The 22870-nt window shown below is 43.5% G+C and overlaps 1 protein-coding gene across 1 annotated transcript in view; it reads left to right on the forward strand.

Annotated features, from left to right (window-relative positions):
- The window catches only part of FTSHI1 (FtsH extracellular protease family), an 81168-nt gene extending 71418 nt beyond the window's left edge, over window positions 1–9750 (forward strand). The window contains exons 15-16 of the mRNA XM_087671847.1: window positions 8240–8489; window positions 8626–9750. Of these exons, the coding sequence (XP_087527973.1) occupies window positions 8240–8489; window positions 8626–8874 (499 nt within the window). The 3' untranslated portion in view covers window positions 8875–9750. The remainder of the gene's footprint in view (window positions 1–8239; window positions 8490–8625) is intronic.
- The last annotated feature ends 13120 nt before the right edge of the window (window positions 9751–22870 follow it).

The following is a 22870-nucleotide window of genomic DNA, read 5'->3' on the forward strand; positions in this document are numbered from 1 at the left end:
TTTCAAATATGCCATCAAGTGAGACTCCCTACGATCTCCCACACCTCAGAGCGGTCTGTTGTGGGCTCCAGTACTTGGCGGATGGATAGAGCCTCCAAGCCGGCTACTGCGCATGATCAAGCCTTAATAAGGAAGATCGTGTCCTGCATCTCAGCCTCATACAGAAGGTAATGACCCTGGCTGACTGCCTACCAGTAGAAAGCTCCCCATGAGAGCTAGCCCATAGGCGGCACCAGAAAGTTCGTCGGAAAGCATCTGTGATGCTATGCTCCGCCTAGTACCTGCTACACGACGGCACCCATTCCATGTCCTCCTGCATCAGCACGTGTCTGCCAATCCTAGTTGTGTACTCCAGGAACCTTGGTGGCTTCTTGGCGACCATAGTGACCGGCCATAGCTACTCTCCTAGATCCCACTCCAGCTCATCAAGTGGTTTGCCCTCCCAAATCTAGATGCGCCACTCCCGAAGCTTCTCCCAGAAAACATAGGGGTACAATCGCTATGTCTTCCTGTGAAGACCCACCACCCGAATCCTCCTCCACGAAAGGACAGCTATCCCCTCATCCTACTAGTCTCTATCAAGGGCTAGACCTTCCCCTCCTGAACGGTGAAGAATGTCCCATGCGGCGCGCCACCTACTCTATTTGCCACCTATAGGGGGATACCTATCGGTAAAAACTTAGCGGCCCATACCTCACCGACCTCTACTGGCTCTTGTACTGGGGGACCAAGCCACTCCTGAGGTATTGTTGCGTCAATCTTTCTTCTCCTCAACTCGACTCCTCTTTGGCAACTTGATGCCTGCTGCAACACCACCTCGTCCACCAACCTGTACACCTCCTGCCAAGTCCTAATGGTGCGAGCTAGGCCAGCCTCCCAACCAGCCCATTAGATGTGGGGGCGCTCACCGATCTATACCGCCTCTTGATCTTTGACCTGGGGGTTTAAGATCACCGGCTGACGGTTTATTTCCTCTTGGCAACCTGGGGGGCTCTAAATTAGGGCCTTACAGAGGCCTTGCCACACACGAAGTAAGCTACGTAGGAAGGGGAATGTGGGGGGTGTAATCTAGGCCGTCGTGAAAATCCATCTCAAGGACGGTTTCCAATCCCCACCAACAAGCCTTGGTTTGCACTCTTGGAGACCCTTCTGCAGTAGGATCTTCTAGGTTTGCCCTCCTAGTGTGAGACCGCTGACTACACGCTTGCCCAAAAGGGCCATACTCTGATAGTCTGGGTCAATGATCAAAAGCCCTCCCTTTGACCGATGTCGGATGATGGTTACCTACGCCACCTTGGCCCAAGTCCCCGAACCATTTGACCTGGCCCAGAGGATATTCCGCACTAGGCAGCGAAGCTGAGCAACACAGGACGAGGAGAAGCACCAACATGAGGCGATGTACCAAGCCGTTGCTAGGAGAATCTGGTTGACAACCAAGGCTCGGCCTGCTAGGGAGAAACGAGCAGTACTCCAATAGGTCAGCTTTCTCTGCTGAATAGAGTCGAGGAGTGGGAGAAACTGCTAGGCGGGGGTAATGTTGAGTCCAACCTGGAACCCTAGGTAGCGAACGGTCTGTCCTCTGCACACCCATCTAAATCCCAAATGGACGCTCCACTCCGTACTAGAGTCCACATCTGCAAGGAAACTAATCAACTTCCGCAAGTTGATTTTCTCTCCTGCTGTAGTACAGAACACCTCGAGAGCTAGTCTCACTCTCTCCAGCATCAACTCATCGTCCTCTATGTAAAGTGTTGTGTCATTTGTATACTTTGAGTGTAATAGCTCCGTCTCCTCTCTCACTGGAAGTCGGAGGCCACGTAACCCACTCACTTGTGATCTGAGGAAGTGAGACATGGCCTCTGCAAAGAGTAGGAACAAATACGGGGCCAGTGGGTAGCCTTGCCATACCGATCTCTCTAGCCGAAACTCCTCCCCTCTCCTGCCACCTATGAGAACCTTGCTGGTAGCCAATCTGTAGAGTGCAGAGACCCCATGGATCCATGTCCGAGGGAAGCCCAACCTCTCCATGGTGCCCTCCAAGAAGTCCCAGTCCACCCTATCATAGGCTTTCTCAAAATCTAGTAGTAGTACAACCAATCCTTGACCACTGTGTTGGGCCCACTCTATTGCCTCAAAGAAGGTAAAGACATTGTCTAGGATGCTTCTATCCTAGGCAAAGCTTGCCTATGTGTCACGAATGATGTTTGGAAGCATGGGGCGGAGTCGCATACCAATCATCTTTGTCGTTGCCTGATAGGCAACTAGCAACAGGGTGATCGGTCTCCACTGGGATAGCACCAACTGGTCTCCCCCTTTAGGGAGGAGACTGATAAGACTTGCCAATAAACTCCTTGGCATCCGACGTGAACTGGAAATCTCTTGGAAAGCTAGTAGTAAGGGGTTCTCCACTACCTCGAACGTCCCATCTCCTCTATGACGAGGCACGGGATGTGATCCCAGACTTGCTGTCTGCAACGCTGTCCTTTGGCTGAGGCTGTCTCCTGCTAGAAAAGGCGTCTGTAGTAGTTGGTGGCAATCTCCATCACCTCGTTTGGGCTAGAGTGAATCCTCCCATATTGATACCGAAGGTTGCGTATTTGCTGAATGAGAACTCCGAGCACCTATTCTCTTGGCGGGCGATGGCTACTCGTACGCGCACCTCGTGTGTGTGGAGGATGGGATCCCCTGGTGTCTCTTGTAATAATCTGTACGTGGTTGCTAGGTTCCGCCGGAGTGCCCTCTCCTCCTTCCAGCACTGCTGCCTAGCCTGTAGGGTTGCCTCCTGGCAGATACTGCTGGACTCGGCTAGGACCTTTGCAACCTCCTTTGCGATCCGGTCCCTCCTACTCCACTCCCTAGTCCAAATCTGTTCAATCTGTCTCTTCACCTCCTCTCTCCTGTAGATCGAGTCAGGGATCCGATAGGATCGTGTACCTAGGGAAGATGCTGAGGGATCAAGTGTCAAGAGAACTGGGCAGTGATCGGGGATATAGTGGTACCGGCCAACTGCCCTATCTGGCCTCCGCAAGAGTATCCCCACTCTCCCACATAGAACTTGTCCAACCACTCCAGCAAGATTCCGTCTAGCCTCGTGTATCCCCACAAGAAGTCCAAGGACCTTTCCCTCCAATGGAAAGCTGGATCTCTCCAAGCATCGCGAGCTCCTACTACCAGTAAGAAGACCTCCCATGTCTCTTGCTCCTCCCCAACCATGCCAAGTTTCTGCCTCTACCCTGCTGGTCTCTAAGGCCTCCAAGTTGTTGAAGTCTCCTCCAACAATTCAAGAGTCCACCTCTAGAAGTCTTGCTGCAATCTCCACCCAGAACTTGCTGCGTGCCTTGACCTAAGTGGGGGCATAGACATTGAGGACTCCGAGGCACGAGTCCCCAATATCCAACGTGACCCATAGAAACCTCCCTGCCACAATCGCCCCATGATCCCGTACACAGGCGGTAAGGCTCGACATACGCCTAGCTCATGGGGAAACCTATGACTGACCAAACAAGCATCTGTTCGGTGTGGAAGCTGCTGATGAGGAGGAAGAACTATGGGGCATGCAAGTATGCTTTAGACGGCGAACTCTAGTCCCCCATGGTGGCCCTGGGGGGCGGACCATAGGGGTGATAGATGCTCCAGGTGGTGCTACCAATGTATCTATCAACCATGCCAAGAGTCGTGACTCTGTACAGTGGTAGAAACGAGCCGCTTATGCCAAGGGCCACTCAATCACATCCATCGGAGCTGTCCACTGTGGAGGGGCTCGAAAGATAATGCTCAAGTGTGGGACCTTGGCACCAGCCTACCAGTTAATGTCCATCATGCAATCTGGCCACTGTTGTGCAAACAGTGCTAGTTCTTCTTCTCCCATTCACTGGGAGATGTGGTCTGCCACTTGACTCTTGACCTCCTCTTGTATCTCTGTTGTCGTCCAATCCTTTGTGTGAGAGGACTGAAGGAAAAATGCATAGTTTGGTCCATCCGGTGGTGCTAGTAGATGGACCTTGCCCCTCCTTGACTTACGAACCACGAAGATCCCCATCTCTAGAGGTAGTGGGAACTCTATGCACTCCACAACTCTCAGGTAGGACCATAGGCCATTGTGGAAGAACTCCTGTGGTAATAGTTATGCCTATCTCGGGAAAGTGTGATGGGTGGCAGGGGCAGATGAGTTGGTGGCTGTGTGGGGAGGGCAAGACTGTAGCTGCGAGGAGGATGTAGGCGTGTACGGCTCATCACCTCCTCTGGGAGGAGAGGTGGTGGGTCTGGGGGGGATCACCTATATCGCGTACGGATCAAGGGGGGTGCTCGGCAGGGGAGGTGGTGGGGGGGGAAGAAGATCGAGGGATGGTGGGGTGGTCGGAGATACGTGGTGGGTGTTGGGGGGGGGGGGGGCTAGTGACCCTGGAAGGGGAGGGGGCTAGTGGGCCAGGTTCAGTGGGGGATCCATGGGAGGTGGGTGGTGGGTGTGGGGATTGCTGGATCTCAGGTGAGATAGTCTATGGTGCGGGTGGTGGTGGATGTGGAGGGCTACGTCCCTGTCGGGTGGGCCGGCGGGGCGGGGGGGGGGGGGGCTGCGAAGTATTTTGCCGAGGGGGAGTTGCTCGCCCACACGCTCCTTGTTGTCGAGGCTGTCTGAGGAGTTGGCTGTGGCTCCCCCTTGCTGTTTCCCTCTCTGCCATCTTTGGATCCATGTGAAGCTGTCAGCATCCACATGCGGGCCTATTTGCGAAGCCGCCTTGGCTCCAAAATGTGTGCAATCTGTTGCTTAATGCCCAAAGTCGTGGCAGCGCAAGCACTGCCCTGGTTGTCGAGCCACAATGACTTGCTGCCTAAAGGAGTGACTTCCTGCCTCTATCTCCAGAAACTTTGGTATACTCTTTGTGTCTTTCACGGCCACTCATACCTTTGGGAGTCCTGCAGCTGTCACTGCATCCGCGAAGGAGACAGGAAGAACTGTGCCTAAGAGCCGTCCAAAGTCCTCCACTAACTAGCAGTACTCTACCGTCTGTACAGGGAAAAGTAAGGTGACTTGATGTTTGAGAAGTTTGTTATGGAGCACAAATGTCTCCGCTATGAAGCCGCTATACCAGGGAACCGTGTAAATGACCCCCTTCGTGGGGCATAGGGCGAGCTCTCTACTACCTCACGAGTTGCGTCCACAGAGGTGAGTCGAACCATGAAAATCCCTTGGCCCATGAGGATTGCCTCCACGATCTGCGCTGTGCCAATGCGCAACGTGGAGTGGAGCCAATCCCGTAGCTTGGGCCCTCGATGGGGAGTGTCCAACGACCTTACCAAAGATCGTTGTTTCTTTCAACTCCATTTTTGTGGCATGAATGGCTAAGAGTTGTTCCTCAGAGAGGATGATGCGCAAGGTGTTTGACTGGGGCCACTCGCAGAATGCGTTTGTGTCTGATGAGAGGTTTCCATTGCGCATCCTTGCTGAGAACCTACCTATCATGCTGCTGTGCTATTAGTGGGGGAAGTTGTTGCAGGGGGAGGGAGCAACTGGAAGGGGGGGGGGGGGGGGGGGGATCACGGGCGGCCAGAGGGTAAAGAGGCGGAGCGAGGGTGGGCGGGATAGGCACAAGGGGGCAACGGGGGTGGGCGGGCGCAGATCCCCGGGGGGGGGGGGGGGGGGGTGGGAGATGGAGCATAGGCGGGGGGGAGGTCGGGTGCATGCAAGGGAGGTGACGGGACAAGTGACGGATGGTGAAGACAAGGGTGACGGGATAGGTGACGGAGAGGGAACAATCAGGCGGGCTCGATTGCTCAGGCGATGGTGGCGCAGCGAGTCAATCGGGGTAGGGGTAGCTCACGCGACGCGACGGGCAGGGAGTATGGCCATGTAAGGGTGCATTCACATGTACAACTAAATAATGCATGTGTATTATACACAGAGGTGAAAAAGGGCCGTTATTCCAACAGAGGAGAGGAAGAGAAGGTGAGGGAAAGGGATAGGAAAAGGGAGAGCACGAGGTAGAGGACCAAGGGATAGGGATAGGGATAGGAGAGGGGAGAAGACTCAAGAGGAAGAGAAGGTATTGGGGGTGCTTCAAGAATCAGGCTTGAGCCGAAGAGGGAAAATTGAAGGAGGCGGCTGATTTGTGGATGAAGAGGTAAGAAGGGGGGACGGCCCTTTATAGTGGGCTGAGGTGAGGGAGAGGAGAGGAGAAGTTAGAAAGAGGAGAAGTTTGCACCCTTCACATAAGGCATGAGCCAAAACAGCTAGGAAAATGGGCAGAAAACAGGCAAAAATTCGAAAATTGCACAATCAAATAGTCTCCAACGGTCATATCCGGTCAGCACCTGTTGCAATGTATGGAACGTCCGTACGGTATGGTACTGCACGGAATGCAACCCTGAAACCACCCCCCAAAAGAGACCCGCTCATTCTTTTAAAAAAAACATCCCCTAATAGGGGATAGCTGTTGGGGACAAGACAGGGGATGTCATGCATCCCATTTTGGCACATCTGTTGGGGATGGTGTTCTCGCTTTCTGGGGCCCAAGGATGGCCATTCCCTGTTATTGTGAGTTGAGTAAAGCAATTTCATTTGTAGACTTGGGGGAGCACATTGGTATAATACCCAAGGCACATAGGAAAGACTAATGTATATTGATATGATAGAGAAAGAGCAGTTATAAAGCAAAAAAAGTCCCTCCAAGGGATGAAGATATGGATAGTAGAGGAGCTGACTTCACTCTAACTAAAGAATCAACTAGTAGAATTGGCTAAAGTCAGAGAGGCAAGGAAGAATAGCAAGTAAAGAGTATGTAGAGGAGGAAAAGCAATCATTAGTGACTTCCATACCCCACCTCCCAAGACGTGAATCTATGAGAGATTATAGCTATGTTTTATACACATGCAATGATGTTTGCTATAGTAATACTCTTATGAGTCATAAGAGTACAATACTATCGTTTTATCGTTTTTTCTGTTTTCCTTTTGCCTACATGACAAAATGCCTAAATTGGATTATAAGAATAGATGTATCTAATTAGTCCTATAGGCCAATTTTGGCCTTCCAAGGACATTGATATGATCTCTCTCTCTCTCTCTCTCTCTCTCTCTCTCTCTCTCTCTCTCTAAGCAAAGCAGTATTAATGTAGGTGGGCCCCTCAAATGTGGTGCAAGTCATTATTGGCAATGCATCCGATAGTTAGTGCATGGGATGCTTGCTTGAGGTTGAGCTTCCCATGATTATATAGACTCCATGTGCAAGTCATTGTTGCAACTTGCTCGTGGAGGACATCAAACTCATGTGGGTGAAGAGGGTGGTGCTTAAAGCTATGTAGTTGTCGCCTTCTTCATCGTAAAGGTGATTTCAATGTATTGTGAGCATAGCACATTCCAGTTGAAGAAGCCCTCTTCGAGTTTATTCACTTTCACATGGTTGCTTTTGGAGTGACTTTATATGAGATTTAGTCAACCCTTCGCGAGATAGTGAGATGAGCATGAGATAGAGGATGCCAAAGCCATGCAACCTTCAAGTGCATGTGATAGAAACTAGAGTTTCTATTCTCTCATTCACACAGATTCAGAATTGACTTAGCACACAATAGTTAGATAGGCTAGTGTTATGGCTGCACTAAGTTGCACATGATGAGGGCCATGCTCGGTATGGGTAGTCCAAGCAAGTAAACACTTAACCATAAATGATAAGTCAAGTTTCAACTTGTTGTTTTCAACTTTATACTTTACAATTTATTATTTACAATCTTTATGTGCGTTGTGTAGATAAATGTCGATACCTTCAAGTTGCGAGTGTGCATTAGGAGGTTGATGAGGAGGACTTGATCTTTATAAAGCTCTATAGATAGCTAATGGTAGTTGGCACTCCTGACACTTGTAGTCTGTTGGTGATGGGTGAGGAGTTCCGATATGTAGTAGCAGGGGCTTGGTTATTTGGCGCCCTTCGACATTGAGCAGGGGTGATTTGAGTGGTTTGCAGACATATGTCAATCATTTTGTGGTGTAAGTCAGAGTTGTGAGTTGTTCTGAGTTTGCATTGTCACTGAATGCTACAGGTGTATCTTTTCCTGGGAAGAACAAGTCAAGTATCAGAAATGCATATGATATTTAAGTCAGGGTCACTTGTCTTTGTAACTTCCTGTTGTACTTTTGTATGGAAACTGTCTGAAGTGGGGGTTTCCTAATATCTTGAAAACTATTGGCTGATCTGTCTTTTAACTCAAGAAGTCCTACTTATAATTGATGCTATGCTGTTTATTTACAGCTGGAATCTAGAAGGACCAATGACAGTACATGGAGAGCGACCTGCATGGGATCGTCCATCTCGATACACTGGTCCTCCTTTAAATTTTGAGGGTTGGCTTTATGATGATTATGGGTTCACAGAACCAACACTAAATACGCATTTGGACGACAGGGTAGTAAAGTACAGTGAAAATTTAGTGAGCAAAATGTATGCAAAGACTTTGAGCATGCTGCAGCAGCACCAAGCAGCATTAAGAAAGGCCATCTATGTACGTTTTCTTTCTTCCAAACAAAAACAACTAATATGTAGTTGATCTTCTAGTCTCCATGTTTATGCTGGTTTTTCCTATTGTCGAAATTGAATGATTATTTTAAAAATGAGTATTTATGCTTTGGTTTCCATAGGTCATTCTGGAAAAAGAAGAACTCTATGGCTGGGAGCTTGATCTTATACTTGACAAATATCCAGCAGGAAGTCTAGTTGAGCTTGTTGAGGGTGAAACAGACCCAGCAGCTCTGCCCACAGAGCAAAGCTTCACAAGACGAAGGAATGAGCTGGAATCAGCAAGTCCAGTTTTGGTGGGCACACAAGGGAATTCATATGAAGAATTCGATAATATTAGGAAAGAACAGGATGCAGGGGAGGCTGGCTGATTGGTGTACTAACTCGGTCAATCACAAGAGCTGTCGCTTGGTCTTTAAGTTAAGATTGGCAAGTTCTGCTAAGCAGTGCAGATATGCAATACCGAGTAATCCAATGGACAACGAAATGAATATCACAAAGCAGTCTCAGGCAATAATATTAGGCTACATGAAAATCAACATTGGACCGGAGATTTGCTAGCACTTTCATAGATACATCCAGGACTAAATTGCTCTCAAAGGTGTTCAAAGCTGCAATTTGAGGATGCAAATTTTTGCCTACAGTCCAACTCCCTACAACTTACATTGATTTTGTCCTTATTCAGTGGACCAGGTATTTTGTGGATCAACAGTCGCTACGATGCAATTGATCTACTTGGGACTGGTCAGTTGTTGTGTAACATTATTCTTGGCATCTACCCAGTCTGGACTCTGTCCACAGATGGATACATGGTGGCAAAACAGCACTCTTGATGGAGCAGTATGAGTTACTGTAGCTCAAAGAAGGTTATTGGTTCCGGGTGATGGATACACGTGAAAATACTAAATTGGGCATCTGTACTCCAGCTGGTATACTCTGAGATGTATATGACAAATAAAGTCCACAACATGATCTAGTCAAATCGAAGTGGATGATTTCCCGATTCTTATATCAGCAGGGGATTCTAAGCATTTCTTACTCTCTGTATATGCAAACGCACAGAGTTCTGGTTACACCAACCAATTATGGTTACTCTCTGTATATGCAAACACACAAAGGGTTATGGTTACACCAACCAATTATGGTTACTCTCTGTATATGCAAACACACAAAGAGTTATGGTTACACCAAACATGATAATATGAAATGTTCTTAAATGATCGATTTCCAAGCTTTAGAATTTTATTGGCACACCTAACTTTAACTATGTATATGGCTATGGGATGATGGATCATTATAAATATTAGATCTTCTTCCTCCAAAAGCTAGACTCTTTGCACTTGAATAGAACAGTGAAGCGGTTTCAAACTCCACCAAAGGGTACAAAAGGGCAACTCAAAGAACAAACAGTGGACTGCAAGGGGTGTTTTAGGGAAAGCCAAGTTCTGGTTATGTAATGCCAGTAATCTGTCTTTAGAGAGAGGCTTGCCTTCCAAAAGTGCTCTGTTTCCTGCCTCCTCTCGTTTATCTTTCTTTACCAAGAACCTTTTGGGTGGATGATGTCTAGTTGTATGTGTGATTGTTGTGGGTGTCACTGTTGCAAAAGCTTGTGTTTGCCTCTTACTTTCTCGACATACCAAACTGATTTGTTGCCAATAATCTTGCACCTTGCCAATAAGCTTTCTAGAAATGCCAGCTGCTATGTGCTTCTATTCTTCATTTATTTTTACTTTGTTTCATTTGCAAATTCTAGTCTCTTTCGTAGGGTTTTGTATTTAAGCTTAGGACTAACATGCAGGCTTGCATTGGTCCTTCTTGGGCTGGAGACATGGGTTGCTCGTCATTCCCTTGTGGTTTCATCTTGCTTGGAGGCTTACTCTTCTACATAGCATTGAGGCTGCCCCTTGCGAGGTGGATCTTGCAATATCTCTTGATAGCTTTCACTGTGGTTGCTTCTCTATAGCTCTTCTAGTTGGGATGCATCATCCTCATTCTTTTTCATGGTTCTTTGTACTACACCAAGACCAACATTTGGTCTCTCTTTCTCTTGCGACATTGACATCCATGGTTGAGAGGTGTTTTCTACCCTTCATTGGGTATCTACAAGTTTCTTCATTCATCTTTGACATTAGCCTCCCTTCCCTATTATACCTACTCTTTGTATTGTACGATCATCACCATCTTTGTTAAAGGGTGCTTGGCAAAATGAGCAATTTTCCCACGATGGACATTGTGTAGATTACCACAGAGAGAGAGAGAGAGAGAGAGAGAGAGAGAGAGAGAGAGCCCTTACATCTTTGTGCAAAACTTTTAAATTCAAATGTTTCCTTCTTTAACATTAGGAATCAATAAGAAAAGCCACGTGTCACATTATTGCGATCAGACTTGGAGTTGTTGCAATTCTTGAATTTTGATCATATTGTAAATTTACTTTGTACAATCACTCATAATCAATCTATATATTTATTTATGTAGGAGCTTTTGCTTTTTCCTTGTACTCCCCAAGGCAAGAGACCTTTGAGTGGGGGTGTTGTATCTTTCTATACAGCTCACCTTGTTTTAACTTAGATCTCACATTTATATATGTAAGCAAACCTACATCAACTTTGAAGAGGGTATATATCACTTGTGGTAGATGTAAGAGTGCACAATGGAAGCAAGTGCAATAAACTTGAGGCACAAACACAAACTATGAGAGAACTCATAAACAAGCAAAAGTATCCATTGTGAAAGTATGAAAATGAGTACAATACTATGAGGTAACTAGCACCTTGATGACCGTCCACAATGAGTCCAATCTTTCTCTTTTCAAGGATCCTAGACAATGACATGATGATATAAGGACTAGGGAATAGTGAATTCGAGACTCCAAACGATTAGGTCAAGTGTAAATGATCACTCAATGGTCTAAATGTGGTGTCCACAAAAGGCCCATGAAATGCACAATATAGTGCCCATGCCCATAATAAGTGTGAAGTAGGGCTCTCATATCATGGCAATCTATACAATGAACTATACACTCTTGCACGGTTCATTAATTAGCCACCATCCGGATTCTTAAAATGCCTATCGTGTCCCATACCATAGTAAACACAAGAAAAATTTCAATGTGATAGGATATACAATAATGATTGATGACACCAAAAGAAGCACAAGAATAGTGCATAAAAATATACATGCATATATCACACTTTCAAAATCACTAAAATACACCGTTACACGAGGGGGCCACATCCACATCTATCATTAATAAATGGTACACACAAAAGTGTATGTGCATGCATTTGAAAAAAGCTAGAAAGAATTAAAATGTGAAGGCTAAATGCAAGTGTATCAAAATTCAAAGAATTAATAAAAAATATGAAGGGTTGTGTGTCTTTTGGAGAAAAGGTGGGATGGAGTGCACGATTGATTATGTGCCTCTTTCTCTCGTTTCTTCCAAGATTCACACATTCTCCTTATATATGGTGCCAATCTTTTTTCTCATCTCTCCTCTGTCTTTTGTGCAGAAATTCCTCTTTTCCCTTTCACTCTTTCTTTTATGCATAATGGTTGAAGCTATGGATGAAGATGATGAAGATGACGAATTTGTTTATCATTAAGAGAGAAATTTATGGTTTCTTTTCAGTTTTGAGATCAATGGCAAAGCCATACACATAGATTTTGTGTGCTTTGTCCTCGATTTTGTGGTTGTTTCTGTTCATGGGAGGGTTGCTTTCATTTTGGTATGCAGCCGAGGAAATAGTTAATCTCAACAAATATAACTTGAGGCAGACTTTGGTGATACAATATCCTAATGCAGAAGTGAAATGAAAAGTGAGTGGCACACTCCAAAAAGAAGAAGAGGGAGAGATGAAAGGAGGAAAAGAAAGAAGAATAATAAGATACAAAAGAAAAAGAAAGACGACAATGAGACACAAGGAAGAAGGAAACAACTTGTTTGCGATGGGCCTTAGAAATGTAAAGAAATGTTGTTGTCTCAAGGTTTTAGTAATGGTGCAAAGAAAGAAAATAGTATGGGTATACCTCAACAAGCATCGATAGAAAAAGAAGAATAAGAAGAATGTGTCTATATCAGGCATAGAAGAAGACTCTAATCACCTTTTACTTTTTTCCCATTTCTTATTTTAGCCTTCTTTTTGAAGCAAGTTTGAGAAATGTGGCCTTTTTTACCACAATGTCAACACTCTCTGCTATCACCAGAGTTCTATTGCCTATTAGAATCTACAATTTGCCCTCTTTGACTCACCCTTCCTCGAGACTATCCTCCTCTATTTTGTTGTGCATCATAACCTTGACCACCCATGACCACCACCTAGGTCTCTACAACGACCTCTGCCTCTACTAGCAAAGTAAAATGCATGTTTGGATTTATTCTTGCTTTGAGAAGAAGAGGAATCTAAGCCAAGGCTCTTCTCCTCAAGTATCAATATAGAAATCATACTTGCAAAATTAGGGATATTATCCCTCGTATTCATAGGTGCCTTGAAGCTCTTGTGTTCATCTCCAAGTCCATCTAAGCATGCACCCACAACATCATCATCATCAACTACCACACTGATAGATCCAAGAGCTTCCACCATGATACTCTTAATCTTCAAAACATAATCATTAATAGATAGGTTCTCTCTTTTCACTTGGTTCCAGCTCTGACTTGAGTTACAGCTTTCTCATCTTTGTGTTCACTTCAAACAACCTTGCCAAATTCTTCCATGCAATAGCAAGAATATCAAATTCATACAAATAGTCCATCATGCTATCTATGACACTGATATTAGACAACCAATATATGAATTTACTTTGTGTTTGCTCCCAATCTTTCTTAGCCTTTACCTATTCTATAGTAGCATTTTGTACAAGACCTTTAGGTGCTATTTCCATGTCTCCTTCAATGTAATTCCAAACACCCTTGCCCTTCAAGAAATTTGTCATCTTGAACTTCTATGCAAGTTAAGTGCTTCCATCAAGCTTCTTGCTAACAATTTGGTTGAAGTTATTATACATTTTGATAAAATAAACAACTTGCAAAAGAGTACAATCTATAAGCAAGTTGATACAAGACACACCACAACTAAAAACATAGCCTTTTTCACTGATGAATGCACAACAATAATTGCGATTTGCAATCTATATGCAAATGCCTTATGTGTTGCACCTGTAAATGGTTTGTGTCTACACCTGAAATCTACAATCTATATCCAGATGCCTTTTGTGTCTGCACCTGTAAATGGCCAATAGAACCGAAACTACAAAATATCCAAGAACTGCTGTCAAGACCACTAATAGGTCCAAAATGAAGGCTGAAATTACCTCAGATGTCAAAAATCGCAACAAATAGTCCCAAAAGACTGTAATCTGCAATATGCACACTATTCTTCATGCTCACCAAGTTTCACTGCAATCGGAGACTGTAGCCCTTCCAGCCTCAAGAGCCTCCTACGACTATAATCCAAGGCAAATCGAGCAAGGTGGAATAGCTTCTTACTCGTTCGTTACTTGCTTACTCTCGTGCCTCAAGGACTTCACCTCAACCTTCAATCAAGCTCCTTGCAGCCATGGGACAACTCTAATACCATGAAAATAGACAAGTAGGAAGAGAGGTGAAGGACCCAAGACCACACACACAAAAGTAATGGAGACTTTAGTGCACAAAGAGATAGGGGTGAAATATTTGTATTCTTTCTTCTTTTTCTTCCATGCAAAAGAACTAAGTCTACAACATGATAAAATACTAATATGAAAGTACCACAATGTATGTACACATGGTCACTAAGTGTGAACGAACTAAGGAAAGAAGAGGTGGCATAATGAATGTGCCATAACAAAGGATGGACTATGTGTTGAGATATCGAGCTCCACTCGTGATATGCCAAGGTGACCATTGTGCATTTATGTCACCGACTTGTCACTTGCAGATGCGGTTGATACACCGCCCATGAATAATAGCTAGATGATAGCTATCCTTATCTACTCTAGTTCGTGGCTCAGTTAGTATGCCACCTTAGTTAGTTGAGTTTGGTTTGAGACCCATATATAGGGTTCTTCTATTTCTATGTACTTGAGTTCTTTCTGGCTTACACAACTAAGAAGAGAAAAACTGTTTTTCAGCCTCCACCTTTGTGTGTATTCCCCCATTGTGCAAGCAAGAAAGCTACAAGTGAGACTCCTTCCTTCTCTCCCACAATCTTGACATGGTATCAGAGCCTTGTTCGTGGTAAGGAGCTCAAGAAAGCAAACCAAGTTCGCAATGTTCTAGTAAGAGGACCAGTGTTGCATTCATTTTTCTGTTTTGGGAGCAAAGTCTCTACAGGTAGCACAGCCGGAACATGCAAGAGTGCATTGTCTCAGATTGAGACGCCCTTCGTGGTGTAGCAAGAGAGCAGTATATGCTGCGGGTAAGGGATTTAGCCCTTGGTTGCTCTGTTTTTTCGATTTGAGGCCATTTCGGGGCCTGTTTTGGAGGCGGAAGTTTTTTGCACACACTCAAGAAAAGGCCCAGTTTTATGCTGTGCGACCACTGTTCTATAGGTCGGTGAAAAGTTACTGTAGAAATTGCATCGTATGCCTCTGCGCAGAGACATTGGGAGTTACAGAATCATCCTTGTTGCCTGTTGATGCAAAATCGTCACTAGAAAGTGACTGTGTGGTCAAATACCACTTTCGTTAGTTTTGCAGATTTGCCCTTGTGAGGCTGAAGTTGTGTTCTTTGCAGTGACAGAATTTTTTGCAGTGTTCTGTAATGGCGTCTGATTCTCTTTCACAGATTGTACTGAAAAGCTTGACAATAACAACTTCCAAGCATGGAAGTTTAGAATGACGAATTTCCTTATGGGAAAAGGATATTGGGAATTTGTTGCAGGAAATGAAGAAGAACCAGTTCTTCCTGATGTTCCCAATCAATAGCAAATGCAGGCATTTAAAGCATGGCATGAGAGAGCCAGGAAAGTTATGTACTGGCTGTCTATCAGCATTTCAGACTCTATGATTGTGCATATTCAAGATGCAAGTATGCCAAAGGAGGCATGGGATACTTTGTCAAAAATGTATAGCACAAATACGCAAGCCAGGAAGATGCAGCTCAAGCAAGAGTTGCATTATGTGCAAAGAGAAAATATGAGCGTCAATGACTACCACATGAAAGTGAAGAAGATTGCAGATACACTTGCTTCCATTGGGTCGCCAGTGGAAGATGATGATTTAGTTTCTGTGACCTTGAATGGTCTAGGAAAGGATTATGCACAGTTCCGAACATCCATTTCCGTCCGTGAAAGATTTCATGATTTTGAGGAGTTGATTTCTCTTCTAATTTCTGAGGAGCAAAGAAATGGTGGATGATCTTCTTCAGGAGGAACTTCAAAAGAAGCTGTCTTCTACTCAAATGCTAGAAGAGGTAAAGGCAGAGGTAGAGGAGGCCGATCTGGAGGCCGTGGTAGAAATCAGAATATGCAGCAAACTCAAGAAAACCAGTCCTATGGAGGAGGACACGGTAACTCTAGAGGCAGGGGGAGCCAAAGAGGTCGTGGTGGATGGCAAAGAGGCCAAAATGCAAATAGCAATGTTGAATGCTACTACTGTGGTAAAATGGGTAATATGGCTAAAGACTGCTATAAAAAGCAGAATGACATCATGAATGGAAAATTGCAACAAGGGAATTATGCATCTTCTAGTAGACAAGGTGATGATAGAAATGAGCATTTGTTTATGGTGCAGCACATGAACAATTCTGTGATAAGTGTAAAAGAAAGCAACGATGTATGGTATGTTGACTCAGGTACATCAAACCACATGACATGTCATGCAGAATGGATGGAGGATGCAAGGAAAATGGAAAAACCAGGATTTATGGAGATGGTGATGATACTGTACATCCTATTGTGCAGATTGGAAAAATTCATTTGTCTATGCAGGATGGGAAAAAGAAATACATGTCCGATGTATTTCATGTCCCGAATATCACCAAGAATCTGGTTTTTGTTGGTCAAATGGTTGAGCAGGGCTTGTAGGTTAGATTTAATCCTCATGGATGCTTTGTTGAGGATATGAAAAATAAAGGTCGCTTGATAGCAAAAGGAAAGAAGAAGGGCAGAATGTTTACGTTGGATGCAGACATGTCTGAATTGAGTGCAGCAATGTTTGCACATGGGACCGGTATAGTTGCAGATATTGATATCTGGCATAAACACATTGGTCGTGTTAATATACAGCGACTTAAATCAATGCATGCTCAAAATATTGTTGCAGGATTGCCTAAATTCAAGGTTGCAGAAATGCATAAGGTATGTGAAGCCTGCCAATTTGGAAAACAGGCAAGGGAACCATTTCCTAGACATGTTCAAGAGAGTAAGAAGCCATTGGAATTAATCCACTCTGATGTGTGGACTACTAAAGCTGCATCTCTTAGAGGCTGTCATTATTTTGTCACTTTTATTGATGACTATAGCAGAAAAGTTTGGGTGTATTTTATGAAAAAGAAAAGTGAAGTTTTTGGGCATTTCAAAACTCTTAAAGCTATGGTTGAAAAAGAAACATGCCTGCAAATAATTGCCTAAGGTCAGATGGAGGGGGAGAGTACCTCTCAAATGAGTTTGCAAGGTTCCTGCAAGAGCATGGCATAAAGCAGCAATATTCATGCAGTCATACCCCACAACAAAATGGAATTGCATAAATGAAAAATAGGCATATTGGAGAGGTTATCTCCTGCCATACTCAACGAAAAAGACTTGCCAGATTTTTACTGGGCTGAAGCAGTTGCTACAGTAGTCTACATAATGAACAGGACTCCCACTACAGCAATACATGGGATGACTCCAGAGAGGTATACTGGTAGGAAACCAGATATTTCTCATTTGAAGATTTTTTGTTGCATTGCCTATGTTCATGTGCCAGATGAGTTGAGATCCAAGTTGGATCCAAAAGCTGAGAAGTGCATCTTTATTGGTTACTCTCTGTAGGCAGAAAGGGTATAGATGCTATAACCCTTCTACTCGTAAGTTTACAGTGAGCAGAGATGTTGTTTTTTATTAGATGAGTACCTGGTATAAACTAGTAAATGTGATTGATGATGTAGATGCACAAAATGGTAATGCTGTACAGAATTCACAGCAGCAGCCACAAAATATTAGTGGACCTGGAACGTCCTCTTGCAGCGGTTCACATTCTTCGCCATGGATAGGCAGATTGAGATCAAGAGAATCTTCTCAAAGCAACACAGATAGTGGTATTTAGGTATCACGAAAAGGAAAAGAGAAGGTAGATCAGCTCATGTTTGATATGAATGCAGGTCACTCTTACGTGGATGGTGAATCCAGTGGCTCAGAACAGAGCATTGATGATGAGTTGGGTATTTCTTCTATTGTTACACCTCGAGTAAGGAAGACCAGGGATGTTTTGAGAGCACCTGGGAGTGAACCTACTTTGCGCAGGTCTACCAGAGCTAGGTATCCTGTGGATAGGCTGAAATATGATGGATTTATAGCCATTCACTATGCCTATATGGTCAAAGTGATACAGGAACCAGAACCCACTTCTTTTGAGCAAGCCATGGATGAAGAAATGGATGCCTTGGAAGCAAATGCTACATGGGAATTGGTACCTTTGCCTAAAGGTAAGAATGCAATTGGCTGTAAGTGGGTTTATAAGGTGAAGCACAATGCAGATGGTTCTGTGAACAGATACAAGGCAAGATTAGTAGTCAAGGGGTATGCACAAACATATGGCATTCATTATGAAGAAACATTCAGTCCGGTTGCAAGGATGGAAACCGTAAGAGTAGTCATTGCTATGGCTGCATCAAAGGAATGGTCTTTACATCAGATGGATGTAAAGAATGCCTTCTTGCATGGTGATTTGCAAGAAGAGGTATATATGGAGTAGCCACCAGGTTATGTGCATGCTATTCATCCTGAGTTTGTTTGCAGGTTGAAGAAAGCATTGTATGGCTTGAAGCAAGCACCTAGAGCATGGTCTGACAAGATAGGACAGTATCTTGTCACTATTGGCTTTCAGATTTCCAAGGCAGATTTCTCACTTTATGTGAGAAAAACAGAGAAAGATATTATGCTACTTGTCATTTATGTTGATGATTTGATTATCACAGGTGACAGTGATAAAGATATCCTTCATGTGAAAATGCTATTGAAGCAGAAGTTTGAGATGAAGGATTTGGGAGAGCTGTGTTATTTCTTGGGCATTGAGGTGATTAGATCACCAAGTGGGATACGGCTCTTGCAGAGGCAGTATGGATTGGACATGCTGTCCAAATATGGGATGACAAGCTGTAAGCCTATTTCAGTTCCTTTGGAGCAGAATGTGAAGCTGAGCGTAGATGCAGGTGAGCTTCTGGAAGACCCTACTATGTACAGATGCATAGTAGGAAGTTTGATTTATATGACTATTACCAGGCCAGATTGGAGCTATGCTGTTGGATTGGTAAGTCAGTTTATGCAGGCTCCAAGGAAACCGCATTTGGATGCGGCTAGACGCATACTCAAGTATGTGAAGTCCACATTGCAGTATTGACTACTTTATGAGACTGGAGTTCAGATACAGTTGCGTGGATACACTGATGCTGATTGGGCTGGTAGTATTTCTGATAGACGATCTACCAATGGATATGTGTTCTCTTTTGAGAGTGCTGCAATCATTTGGAGCAGCAAGAAATAGCCTACAGTTGCCTTGTCGAGCATAGAGGCTGAGTACAGGGGCACATCAATGGCTGCATGTGAGGTAGCTTGGTTGCATAAGCTACTTTATGATATGCATCAGCCTACAGATGGGCCAGTTGTCATTTATTGTGACAACATGAGTAGTATACACTTGGCAAATAACCCAGTCTATCATGCTAGAACAAAGCACATTGAGGTGCATTATCACTATGTGCGGGAGAGGGTTTTATTAGGTCTTATTGATCTAGTTTATGTCAGCATAGAGGATCAGGTAGTTGACATATTTATGAAGGCATTGGGCGCAGAGAAGCTGCGCAAGTTCAGAGACCTACTTGGTGTGCAGGAATTGGGATTGAGCTCGAGGGGGAGTGTTGAGATATCGAGCTTCACTCGTGATATGCTAGGGTGACCGTTATGCATTTATGTCACCAACTTGTCAGTTGCAGATGTGGTTGGTACACCGCCCATGAATAATAGCTAGATGACAGCTATCCTTATCTACTCTAGTTCGTGGCTCAATTAGTATGCCACCTTAGTTAGTTGAGTTTGGTTTGAGACCCATATATAGGGTTCTTCTATTTCTATGTACTTGAGTTCTTTCTGGCTTACACAACTAAGAAGAGAAAAACTGTTTTTCAGCCTCCACCTTTGTGTGTATTCCCCCATTGTGCAACCAAGAAAGCTACAAGTGAGACTCCTTCCTTCTCTCCCACAATCTTGACACTATGTGGGTGGAGTCCGACTGTAAAATCACTGATGCATCCTCATGTCGATCACCTAACATGTTAATAAATAATATCATGCCATATCACTAAGATATGTAGTGGATATTAGCTCACGTAGAGTAAGCTTCTTCTAAACCTCCTTAACTTAGTATAAATACGAGTTAGGCTACAAGACCTTTAGTCTTGCCAACACTAGTTGTGAGGCTCCTACAAGGTAAGTCCTCTCTAGTTTTAGTTCCAAGTCATGTATCTCCAATTCTCGTATTTTCTTATATTCCATCTAGTCTTATATCAAGATCTTGTATTGTATCATGAATATACCCTCATTGTAAACCTCCTCTAATCCATTCTTCTAACATTTGAAACACACACACACACATGTATATAAAAATATTTCTTGCTCTATTTTTTGAAAAAAAAAACACACACACACACACACGTGCACATGTATATAAAAATATTCTTGCTCTACTTTTTCAAATGGTCATCTTTATGAATCTCGATTGTAGAGCTGGGTATAGAAGATAATTTGACATACTTGTTCACTTTTAAACTCTAGCTTTGTCATTTTGCATATTTGAAACCTAGTTTTCTTAAGCATAATACCAAAAATTGTTGAGATGTCAATTGACATAAGTATACGATGACTAAGCATGATGACATAATCAATGACATAATCATCATTAATATGAGGTAATATAAACAATCTTGATATAAATGCTTTATTAGAACTCTTCAAAGAAGCTTCTAGAATCATTTAGAAATTTCTAGAAGATACTAGATTTTTTTTATGTTCATGATACTATTCCCTCCTTTAACAATGAATTCAAGAAGGAGTGGTGGGATTTCTTAGTATGACTCTTGTCTTTAATGGATGTCATTGGTGAAAGTTATTCACTTTAGCAGGTACTTAATAAAGGTTAAAATTTGGTTTCAATGTTTTCTTATTAGCATCATAGCCCTTTAAATGATCAAGGTATTTGAGTCTTTCATGAGAGATTTGAGAATCAAGGATAGTCTCAAATTCATACTCTAGGTGTCCTTCGACCTCAATAGGTGGTGGTATTGTAGGTTCGGCTCCATTATTGAGGATGCATGGCAAGATCAATCAAAGATGTATAATGCTCCTTGGGGATTCAAAAACTTATATTAACTTTTGCTAAAGGTTAGTTAAATTTCGTATAATTAGAAAATATAAAGTTATGTGAAACTTTGATGTTGATATGGCTTTTCAAGCACTTAAGTCTTAACTATAGGCCCCATATTCATGCATGTGTAGCTAAGGGAGGTTTTTCTTTTATCTATTTTCTCATTTAATCAATTTTTAAAATTATTTTTTGATTTTTTCATCTTCGTCACACAATCTATTTTTCCATGTTCTTCATGCAATGACAAAGGAAAACACAAATGAATAAACGATAATTTGTGCTTTTTCCATTAAGCAAACGAGGAAACATCGATTTGTACTTTTATTGTTTTGAAATTTTTGGTTGAGAGCTTATATATCAAACTGGTTGAGATTGTGATCCTTCATGAGCCATCATCGTGATCATGACATCATTACATCATGTGCATCAAGTTAGTGTCGCCATCGTCATCCAACGTGCTTCCCTCATCTAGCATGGTTCCTTTCATGCTCTACTCAACGAGATGATTTGACAGATAATGTTAACCTCAGCACAAGAAGAAACCGAAAAAAGTGGACAAGCACAAGTTGGGACCTAAAAGAGGTGGCCCAAGAGGAAATCAGACAATGGAAAAAGCAAGAAGGAAAATGGCCAAAAGTGCAAGGGCAGCCTCAAAAGCTAAGTCAAAGGTAAAAGCACATTCTTAAGTGCAAGGCACTCCTAAAATTTTTTGTAAAAGAACGACAGGTCCCTCCTACTGTGCAAATTGTAAAGGTAGATGGGCGATAGAAAGGAAGCTAGGAAGATAGGAGGACAATGGAAAAGAGGGCCTAGGCCATGGCCAGTCATGTAAAAAAGGAGAAATCATTTCACTACTTTGCTTTTGATTTTTGTTGCATTTAGAGTAGGTTAGGATCGAGAAATCGGAGTGGAAAGCTTAGGGTTTGCTACTGTAAAACAAGCCCAAACAAGGCATAAACAGGGAAATTTTTGAAAAAATGAGTGCTTAAATGTGTTGGAATTGCAAGGGGAGTGATCAAGAAGATTAAGGTTGTGCCCAGCAAGGGTTTAAGACCCCAGGAGGCAAGGGAAAGCCTCATTCGCAATCTGAGCTTTGAGAGAGAGAGAGAGAGAGAGAGAGAGAGAGAGAGAGAGAGAGAGAGAGAGAGAGAGAGAGAGAGAGAGAGAGAGAGAGAGAGAGAGAGCTTGCATGCCATGAGCTTACATCAGATTGATTAGAGCATGCCAGAGTTTTTTGCGGGATTTAGGTATGCCCTACACTCGTATTTGATTTTTGGAAAGTCTTGCCAATGATCATAGCTTGAACTTGTAGATTTTGACCAAATCATAGTCAAACACACATTTCAGCCATTCGAATCAGACGGGTTACCAATGTTTGATTCCCAAAATCGGGCACTCGGACCAAAGGCCTTGTTTGATTTTGAAAATCAGACTACTAAAATTAGACATTGCTGCCACATCACCACTCGGACCACCCTATCCTGTCTGATTCCGAGAATCGGACATGTGAGAATCGGACTCACTGCCTGGCCGATCCCAAAAATCGGACACACTCGGTCCAATTTTGACAACCGAACACCACCTATTTGGTTTTGATAATTGGACATACCTGAATTGGACCCAGACCAAATCAAAGCACAGGTAAATCGAATGTCTAATTTTCAAAATCAGACCCTGCACAATTGGACACACATTGATAGATAAATTTGAAAATCTGACACATCTTGAACGACGTAGAGTGCAACCCGCACCAAGAGAATTCACCGAACGCCTTATAGGCAGTTCTAGACCTAGAAATTATAGCTGAGCTACCGGGAATAGTGCTAACAT

This window comes from Lygodium microphyllum, chromosome 29, assembly GCF_053477565.2.
Source record: "Lygodium microphyllum isolate KBCC chromosome 29, Lygodium_microphyllum_v1.1.10, whole genome shotgun sequence".
Classification (NCBI taxonomy): Eukaryota; Viridiplantae; Streptophyta; class Polypodiopsida; order Schizaeales; family Lygodiaceae; genus Lygodium; species Lygodium microphyllum.